The following is a 10,579-nucleotide window of genomic DNA, read 5'->3' on the forward strand; positions in this document are numbered from 1 at the left end:
GAGAATCAACACGTGTTTATCCCCTTCGCCTTTGACACTTTTGGTTTCTTAGCTCCGGATGCCGTTGACCTTTTGAATAGGGTTCAGAAAGTTGTGTATAGTAACGTATCAGCCCATAAGAATCAAAACTTTATTTTTAGTCGGATTGGGTTTGCTATCCAAAAGGGGGTTGCGGCGCAGCTTGTTGCCCGCTTACCTGCCACTTCATTGTAAATCGTTTGGATGTTTCTATGAAATATAAAATAACCCAATAAGAAACAATGGTTATGATATCATTGTTATAGATCAAAACAGAATATAAAAAATACACTGCCATTGTTATGGATCAATATAGAATACGAAGAAGACCACATAAAGGAATCGTCGTCTCAAATCACCGATGGGTCAATCTCATTAACCAGTTCACTTTTAAGTAGTAAGTACAGCCTCAGTTGTGAAGACTTAAAACAATAGATCTTTGACTGATAAAACAACTACACAATGGATCCTCTACTTATTATTCTCTTATTAGATCATAAGGACTTGAAGAAAGAGTAGTAGGAGCCACCATCAACTAAGAAGTTGGAGAACATCAAAGTCCTCAAAACCATAATAATAATACCTCACATCCACTATTTTACTTGCATTCAACAGCAATTCATATAAACCAACTGACCACAAGTTACATAAGAGGTGCTAATTCGGGCACAGAACATGCTTCATAGACGATTAGCATCAAAATCGGAGATTTATAACTCGGTATAATCATATAACCTAAATATGGCAACAACCGATACGATATTAATGTTGTTCACCATCATCAATAGAAAAAAGATGGTCCAAGAGAACAAAAGGCACCAGCACCATCACCATCACCACCACCACCGGTTAGTTAAAACACTTGAACCTACCTCTTATAACCGTCTCGGTTAGGTCAGGTAGTAACCGCCAAGATCTTCAACAAGATAGTCAAACGCTGCGTTTGACCCATAGTCAACACCACCATTTGTTGCAGTCGGGTTTGAGCTGGGATACACAGCCGCACCACCATTGTTGGCTTTTCCCCTTCCTTTAACCGCTCTTTTATTATTATTACTGTTTTCCAACTGAAACTCAGCAGTGAGCCTTCCCATCTGCTTTTGAAGATCAACAACCGAGTCGTTTGCAATCTTTCCTTTGGGTGTTTTCTTACCGTCAACCAGTTTGAGTTCGAGTCTATATAGTGCGCACGCGTCGTATTTGCTGATTTCATACTCGTAAAGGTGCCACTCGAGGAATTTCATGGTCTGCGGGTCCATGTAATAGGACCGTTTAAGCCACCCGGATTCATTGATTACTTGCTTTCTTGATTCGTGCCAACCGCGCCCGCTGTAATCAGGGAGTGATCTTTGTTTTCGGTTTCCACTCTCGAATGCCCTTCGTGGCTTATCAAAAAATAACCACTCTCGTAGTGTTTCGCCTTCAAAAACCGAGAGATCAAAAAGCTCTGAAAAAAAACAGGAAGAATGTGTAAATCACTGCATCAAACCAAAATAAACGAACCAATGAACCGACAATTTGGTTTAAGTTTTTTAGAAAAATAAGTTTTTGGTTTGCTTTCATTTTTGCCATCAACTAAAAACCAAACCAACCTAAAACACAGATTTTAAGTCATTATAAGAAACTAATAAATGGTGCAGCCCAAATTTTTAAGTTCAAAAATATAATAATCAATTATCATTAATTAACAAATAAATATAGGCCCAAAATTTTCAAGCCCAGATGATATAACCGAAAAAACAAAACCGAAATGTACCCATTTTAAAAACCAAAATAGTTAAAATATAGAAAGTTTGAAATGTTTCCTTATGAATGAATGGGTCAACTTGGGTTGTGCTTTATCTCAAACAGGTCAAAATTATATTTTAGTTTCAAATATGTAATAATCAATTAATGATTAATTAACAAGAAAAATTAGGAAAAACTGAACCCATTTTGGAAACCAAAAACCAAAAGAGTAGTTAAAAAGATGACAATTTTGACCCGTTTTCTTAGCCGACCTGGGTTGTGGTTTATCTCAGACACGTCAATCAGTAATAGTTAAAAGAGAAATAGGTCGTCAAGCAGGCCCAAATGGTAAAACCAAACCCATTTTGAAAACCAAAAATCAAAAGAGTAGCTAAAAAATGGTGATTTAAACCAGTTTCTTTACAAATGGATCGCCTTGGGTTGTGTTTTATGACTTCATCTCAAATAGGTCAAATCAGAAATAGTCAAAAGCGGAATAGGTCAAACGGGCTATAAAAGTAACCCACGTGACTATTCTTAATGCATACCTCTTAAATAACTTTATTTAAAAATATATAACAATTTTGTAACAAGATTGTTTTCATAACTATAACTAAGTACTTGAAATTATAACTACAGAAAGAGACGGCAAACGTTGCATTTTGACCCGTTTGACCAGATAAAAGAAGCAAACTGAAGAGGTAGGTCCCAGCAGAGCCCAGTTGGACCCGCAAAACTCACCTTGAATAGGGACGTCTGCGCAATAACCAACTGCTCCAGCAGGGCCCACCATGCTCAGAGAACCTTACGCGCAGTACGCCAGCTGTACCCGCAGGGAAAGCCTCCCAATGGCGAAGTACCCCGCCTGTTCCCGCAGCTGCGGATACAAGCCATCAGGGAAGGCTACCCGCACTAACAGCAAGGCTACACGCACAAGGCATTCGCTACTTCAGTAGTCACATGAAGGAATGAGCAAGGCGGGAATACTCCCGCCTAAATGAGCCAGTCCGTATGCTTCTGGAAGGTCTTTCGTACTATACCTACTAAGGTATGGGCGGAACAGACAATTTGACCAGAGCAGCCCATGAACCAATCACAAGGTGACAGCTCACCGACAACAATACGAGGAGGAGCACCCTCTAGTACTGTTTGTCACTATTAGCCGCTGCCTACTCACCAACCCTTACGATGGGACGCGCGCAGCCTACAGTTGGTTGAACAGTGCGTAACCGGCAGTAAAGGAACAGTATACAGCCGACCTTTACTGTTGGCCGTAGTCTATCCACCAACCAGCATGGCCTGTGCGTAGCCCACTGTTGGTAGAACAGGAATACTATTCAGCCGGCTGTACCTTCTAGGAAACCTACCTTCGGCTATAAATACTCCAACACCTTGGAATGGTAAGGACATCATCTGATATCTCAATCTTATCTAGCAATATCTTAATATACACTTATATTCAGAGCAATCTAGTCTGATTCTCACGCCGGAGGGTGGTCACAAGGAGGAACCCCCCTTCTCAGTGACGAGCTTACGGTGTCTGTTTTGCAGGTCCCCTGAAGAACAACCTTCTCTGCTGGACCTCATCCGTGGGAAACATTACTTAACCCCCAGATTATCTATAATCTGCCCGTGGGTTCACTTGGTGTTTCTTCACAAACTAACCAGGTGCATTCCATGGAGATTTAGCAGTAGCAGCACCTTCACATTCAGGAACACCGACATCTTTCCCCTGTGATTTAGCACTTAAATCATGATACCTCTATTGATCATTATTATCAATTAAATTCATGATACCTGGTGCAGAGAGGAAGCAGGTGAAGGCTGATTAAGTTCATTCTTCCATTCCTTAAGCATCTGATTATGTTGATCACCTGTCACAGATCAACATAAACTATTTAATAATTAAACTAGAAGGCTGATCACAAACCCTAGCGAAGAAGAATGAATAATTAAATCATAATATGTAAAATACACACAGATTATGATGATGATGATGATGATGATTATATTGATTTGATGGAATGAAAAGATTACTACTACAGTACTACCTTACCTTTGTTTGTGATATACTGAAATGAAGCAATAGTGGAGAATTTGGCCAAATTCTGGGTTTTCTTTCTTTCTAGATTTATTTATGTATATGTATTTGCTTTTCAAGGAGAAAAAGAAAGAAAGAAAGAAAAAGGAACAAGTGCCTATAGACAGACCTACGCGGCAAAATACCCTTGACACCAACCCCATAAAAACCTTCTTTTATATTTAAACAAGGGGCGTGTCTGGTGCGGTTTCGTGTCTGATATTGGGTTATCTAAAATAAGATTTGTGGTTTCGTTTGATTTTGTTTTATTGGTTTTTGGTTTTTTAGCTTCGAATCGGTTTTGGAGTAAGATCTTTTCGGTTTTTCTAATTGAGCCAAAAAAAAAAATTGACCGAAGATATTTAAATTAATAAACAAACGAACCAACGTGAACACAATATTTTGTTCAATTAATTAAACGAACTAACATGGACAAATGTCTCATTCGTTCATTTACATTCATGAACATTTGTTTATGTTCGTTCATTTACATTCGTTTATGCTCATTTATAGTTCATTCGTATAAATATTCATTCAAATATATTTATAATTAATATCAGTTTATTGAATCCCTTTGTTTGGATATATTTCCAATTTTGAAATGTTTGATGTTACGATGATATTATTTTAGACTTTAATTTGGATATTCAAGTTTACTTTCAACTCGTGTTGGTTTATGTTTGCTCATTTGTATTCGTTTGTTTTTTCGTTTATATTCATTTTTGTAATTTACGAACATTTGTGTTCGTTTAGGATATTAAGGAACACGAGGACGAGCACATTCATTTTCTTAACAGACACACATGAACAAGAAAATCCATTAATTTTGAATGTTAATATTCGTTTGTTTGGTCAGTTAAATTTAAGTGAGTGATTGTGTTCTTTCGGTTCATTTACTTATAAAATGAACCTATCTAATAGCATCCATAAATCCTATTATGACCTAATACAGGCAATTTGCTCAGTATATTGCTGAGCTGGAAAAGAATGTGCACGCACGCTTTACAGGTAGATTAGAAGACGAAAAATATAAATATTATGTATGTCTCATTGTCTCGTATCTATACAAACCAGGTCATATTAATTAATATATTATATCCGCTACATGGAAAATAAAGCGTTAAAACAACGGTTAGATAATTTGGCTTAGGAGCAACTTATCAAATACAGTAAGTTTCTATTAATTTTTGTTATCATGCGACTAATTATTTTTAAAAGAATATATCCAACAACCTCATGGAATCAACTTGTTTTATCAGTGGAGCATGAAGTACTCTTGAGAGGGAAATAGGGAGACTGCGGGCCTTATATCAGCAACAGCAACAGCAACAGCAACAGCAACAGCAACAACCAATTCCAAATTTGAAAAGAGGATATTTTCTTTGACTACCAGTTCTTCGGGATGGAGCACATTTGAAGGGGTTAGTGACTTCCATTGCTAAACAATTAATAAATATATGTTGTATTTTCTTAAATTTATTGTTTATTCTTAACTTCTTAGGTACACTCAAAAAAAAGAAATAGACTAGAGGCAAGTAAAACGAGTGATCTTGTTTTTGTTCAATTCAATGCAAATTTGATAGAGAAAAACAAAAGAAGAAAGTTAAGAAATCGTGAAGTGCTTAAAGCGGATGATGGTTGTGGGGCAAGGGAATGGATTGTTGATGTAGTAGAAGAAGAAGAAGAAAACGAAGTTGAGGCGAGTGTTGATGAAGAATCGTCTAATCGCACAGGTACTAGAAAAAGCGCAACGAGAGAACTTAATGATGAAGAATTTGAGTCGGAGGATGAGGAGGAAATAGATAAGGAGGATGAATATGAGTCGGATGGCGTTGAAATCATTGAACAATACGGGCAAGATGGTGATGGATTTTGAACTACGTCATCTTTAAATGACCTGAACTAATATGCTAATGTAGTAATGTTTATATTTTCAAATAGTTGATTTGTTATGACTTATGACTTTTGACATATGACTCATGACTTGTGTTTAAGTTTAGTTAATTTCTAAGTTAATTTTAAGTTTTATATTGATATTGATGTGCACATAAATATATAATTTTGAAAAAAATACATACAAATTTTCAATCCGATTAATCGCTAGTTCCCACCTCGCCGACCGACTAACGATTTTTGCAACACTGATTGTAGTGATCCAGATTCAAGACTTACAATAAGCCGTGAAAAAAAGGAACAAGATATAAGAGTACTAATTAATCATAGTGACATTGGGATCCAATCGATATCATATAGTGGTAAGAAACTCGTATATCTGATCATAAACTTCATTTGGTTTGATTAGATTACATTTTCAGACAACCAAACCAAGCTCAAAGTTGCCAAATATATGTTTCATCAGATGATAACTATAGTCTATAACCACCAAACAACACACCATTTGTAAATATAAAACAACCTAAAATTCATAATCCAAACAACCAAAAATATCTAACTACAAACCAAACAACCAACAAAACAATAATCAAACACCTGACACCGGAATAGGCTTAACCGCGGTCTGAATCCTCCTAAACGCAGCCTTCACCCGTTCCTTCAAACCCTCGTTTTCACTCTCAACTTCACCCGTTTGTTTATCAAGATACGCGACATTATCATCAACCGTTATAACCAGCCTTCCGTCTTCCCCATACTTCACTTTCCCAAACAAATTCAACAACAAAGCATGAATTATCTTCTCACTCTTCTTCAACTCTTCAACCCCTTCATCTTTAATCACTTCTTCAACCACTTTAGGCATTTCCTGACTCGCATTCAACCCCAAAGCTACAACAGAATCCGACACCATGTCACTTATCGGGTCAGCTGTCCACTGCAACTAGAGATGATTCTCTGAATCTTGCCTCACGGTAACCCGTTCATGCACCTGCAAAGTCAACACCCCTGTTTCCTCATCCGGCACCGAGCCAACACTTTCATAAATCTGTTTCAGTCTATGTTTTATCACACCAAATGCACCCGAATACGGAATCGTTATCCTTTGCGTGACGTTAGCAGTTGAAAGCTGAGAAAAAACGTGGAGATCGTCAGGTGCAATTATCCGATACGAAAACCCTTTTCTCACTAACAACCCGCTCACGTTCTCACCGTTATCTGGGGTCCGTTCGGCTAACTTCCCGATAGTTTTCGCCATTTTCTCTACGTTGAACGGCATTTCAACCAACTGGCAGTTTTTTGGGGTGTAAAGTTTCGTGTTACGGTTGTGTTATGAGTTTTTGTTTAAGCCGGCCCATTTCGTTTGCTTCACCGTGAACGAGAATAATATTTGGTGGCATAAGTTCTTCTAGAAAAGTAGTCGTTTGCGCTGAGTCAGCATGAGCCGAGAATGATATGTAGTGAACCTGCATGTTAAGCGGTGCGGTTAACCCATTCATGAGTCACTTCCTTCGGCTCGTTAATTATAGTTTTCGCTAACGTGCCTTCAACAACATAACCGGGTATGAGACACGCGTTTTTCTTCTCAGCACACCATTTGTCAAATAACTGTCGGGATAACCCACTTTGAAGACTACCCGGACTCGCCATCACAACCGAGGGTCCCACATCGTTAAACTCGTCGATACATTTTAACGGTGAAATGTGCTTAAAATCAAACGGGTTTGAGTTTGCAAACTGGTTACGAATCCGTTCATTCATGGCGTTTATGTATGTTTGATAAACCGCCATGCAACGTTTCGCAAGCGGAGACGCATAGTATATCGGGACATTGTGTAACTCAGGGTGGTTTGACCAGTACTCGTCAAGAATTAAGAGTAGTTCTTGGGCTCGACCAAGGGAAAACGCAGGAATTAACACACGACCGCCTTGGGCCACAGTTGAATGAATGACATCTGTGAACCGTTTTTCACGAATGTGTCTCGGTTGGTGAAGTTGCACCCCGTAAGTTGCCTCGATTATGCATACGTCTGGTGAAAATTGAGGCAACTCAGCGGGCTCGAAGATGGCGGTCTTCTTCGCGTGAGTAATCTCCCATGTAGAGTACACGCACACCAGCTATGTCCACCATGAACATGGCTGCACCGAGCACGTGACCAGCTGTGTAACACCAGAACCGGATCCCATTGACTTCTAGTGTTTGATGGAAGTCAATAACCTGCAAAATGTGGACATCAAATAAAATGAAATAATCTTACAAGTCAATTGTGATTTTCATAAATTAACTAATTGAGAAGAAAGAGTAGATTAATCGACTATTATGTAAATTTGATCATATATAATCATATATATAATCATATATATAATCATGTAACTTGAATATAATCAATAAAAGAAACACCTTCATGCAGATTGGAAAAATAAATGAATGACATAACAGATTATAATATCTAATATGTATTATCATCATAGTTATCAAAGGCGCTAGGCGCACTTACGGCACATAGGCCTCGCCTGGGCCTAGGCGCGAGGCGCAAAATAAGTGGGTGCCGAAGACAAAAAAAGCGCACTTAAATAAAAAAAATATAAATATATTATGTATTAGAAAACTAATACTGTTCTTCATATATAATAAACAAAGGCGATTAGTACCAAAACCTCTAAAAGTGTCTGAGATTCAAATGTAATTCCAACACTAGAATAACAAATTGTTCAAAGTAAAGTACTAAAATGTTCAAAACATAAAAACCAAAAGGTCAAAAAGTAATAAATAGTAAACGTTCAAATGACTATTGTTCTTGATCCGTCATCCTTGGTTTAAAAAAGCGTTAGGCAAGGTGAGGCGTTTTGGTTCAAAAAGCTGAAGCGTTAGGCGCGAAGCGAGAGCTTCACGTATGTGAGGCGCTCAATTTAAAAATTACTAAAAATTAATTATACATGACATATTCTACTTGAAAATCAATCATAAAGATAAAACATATTTGTAAAACTAAACATGAATACTTAATACGTAGGTTAAACATTATCAAAACATACTTAAAAGTTGCAAAATACTTAAATTCTTAAGAGTAAAAAGTAAAAAGTATAGTAAAAAGTAATAGTGAAGAAAAATACCTCTTGAGTCATATACATATGTGTAATAATTAGGTGAGTTTGAACTGATTTAAAGATGGGAGTAATAATTGAGGAGAAGATAAACTTGAAACGTCTAGAAGGTTGACATTTGGAGAAGATAAACTTTGAATATGAAAATTAAAGAGTGGTTCGAATTGAAGATAGAGTGACAAATATATATAATACGGTTGGGTAATGTTTTATGGATGAGCCCCAATGTCAATATTTTAAGCAGATGTGCCTACAGTTACATTTTCAATCTAATTTAGACTGCATCACATGAGGCGCTGCCTCAAACACCTCACCCGCTAATGCGCCGCCTCAGGGCGCCTCATGTATTTTCTCGCCTCACGTAAAATAAGGCGTTTTCAAAAGCGCCTCAAGCGCGCCTGAGGCGCACCTTTTTAAACCAAGCCGTCATTAATGCCAGTAGAGGTGTTGTCACCTTCAAGAAGCGAGCGCCTAGAAACTAGAAGCACAGATATTGGGCCTGGCCTGGAAAATGGGCATAGGCGCAAGAGGCGAGGGCTTTTAATAACTATGATTATCATATATGCTCAGGTAAAAATAATACAATAGATAAGACACTATTATGTATTAAAATCAGACAAAAATTAAAATTTGTTATTATGTAGATTAATAACATAAATCTTGTAAATTTAATATGATGAAAAAATTAGCAAATTGTGTTTGTACTGTTACACATACTTAAATATAAAAAGAGCAAACCTTGTGCATGAGACTTCCGCATGTGCGGGGCCAGTGGTGTTGGGCACTTGGGCCAGCTAAAATATGATATATGTATACTATATATACAAATAAAGAAATAGTAAACACTCAACTGGCAACATGTAAACTAAAACTGTGATGAGGTATTTAATTGTCACTTATTAAGTTATTAGTATTATTGAAAAGAACTGAGTGAGCATGCCATGCATATAGATTGTTCACCACTTAATTAACTTGTTTACCTATTAGTTTGTTGAAACTTGTGTTCATCATCGATATATTTCAGTATGTAACAAGCACCAAGATGCTCCAATTACTTAAATCTTAGCATGTTTTGTTAAAGCATTCAACTTGACTCCTTTAAGGTATAGGCAAACATAGAGAAAGTGTGAATGAAACAAACCTCAATTTTATCCATGGATCGTAGGATGTCTTGTTCATCAAATAGCATGTCTTCAACTGAAACTTTGCTGACTTTGACAAAATCTGATAAAAGCAGCTTGTAAATAGCCTTTGTTGTGTGCGTCATGAAGACCCATCCCTTGAAAGTAGTCTGGAAAAGAAACAGTTTACTTGGCTGAAATCTAAACTGAAAGCAAGATGACAGAAAGGTAACAAAACCTTTTCGAGAAAGTAAGGAAGAGAGGCGGCATGATCCAAGTGAAAACTGCACAAAACAAAAAAACTTAATAATAGTATGCAACTTGTGAAGTTAAAAGGTATAAGCAAGTCATACTGAGTAATGAGAAGCACGGGTCAATTTCATCAAAGTAAGGTAAAGCAGCCATACCAGAAAAGCCGGGATGAATTCCACAATCAAACTATATATGATGATGATGGTAGAGAATAGAAATGTTAAAAAAATGAAAGGCTAGAGTAGAGTAGAGTAGAAGGTAAGTGATACATACCATGATGGTTTTGGCTTTGAAGGTCATGAAAACACAAGATCTTCCAACCTCCGCCTATGGGAGTAATAGTCATGACATCGGACTCTCTAGTCAGAGTGGAATCACGCCG

The 10,579-nt window shown here is 37.3% G+C and overlaps 1 protein-coding gene and 1 pseudogene across 2 annotated transcripts; both read right to left on the minus strand.

Moving 5' to 3' along the window:
* Positions 1–669: 669 nt before the first annotated feature.
* Positions 670–4,647, minus strand: LOC143600552 (transcription factor VOZ1-like). Its single transcript, XM_077078210.1, has 3 exons — positions 4,630–4,647; positions 3,412–3,508; positions 670–1,465 (listed from the first exon to the last, which is right to left on the minus strand). Exons 1-3 carry the CDS (start codon positions 4,645–4,647, stop codon positions 909–911), a joined length of 672 nt encoding a protein of 223 aa, XP_076934325.1. The 3' UTR covers positions 670–908.
* Positions 4,648–6,240: 1,593 nt separating this feature from the next.
* On the minus strand, positions 6,241–10,350 carry LOC143600553 (cleavage and polyadenylation specificity factor subunit 3-I-like; annotated as a pseudogene). Its single transcript, XR_013147493.1, has 4 exons — positions 10,316–10,350; positions 10,184–10,229; positions 9,966–10,115; positions 6,241–7,937 (listed from the first exon to the last, which is right to left on the minus strand). The product of XR_013147493.1 is annotated as a cleavage and polyadenylation specificity factor subunit 3-I-like (transcript).
* Between the last annotated feature and the right edge of the window lie 229 nt (positions 10,351–10,579).

The sequence above is a fragment of the Bidens hawaiensis genome, unplaced genomic scaffold, assembly GCF_021521415.1.
Source record: "Bidens hawaiensis isolate Kalapana, Puna unplaced genomic scaffold, B.hawaiensis_p1.1 tig00054277_1, whole genome shotgun sequence".
NCBI classification, from domain to species: domain Eukaryota; kingdom Viridiplantae; phylum Streptophyta; class Magnoliopsida; order Asterales; family Asteraceae; genus Bidens; species Bidens hawaiensis.

Coding starts and splice junctions, on each gene's coding strand:
- LOC143600552 (XM_077078210.1), bottom strand. Junction 1,466..3,411: donor ATCTCCATGGAATGCACCTG/GTTAGTTTGTGA, acceptor GTTTTTTTTCAG/AGCTTTTTGATCTCTCGGTT.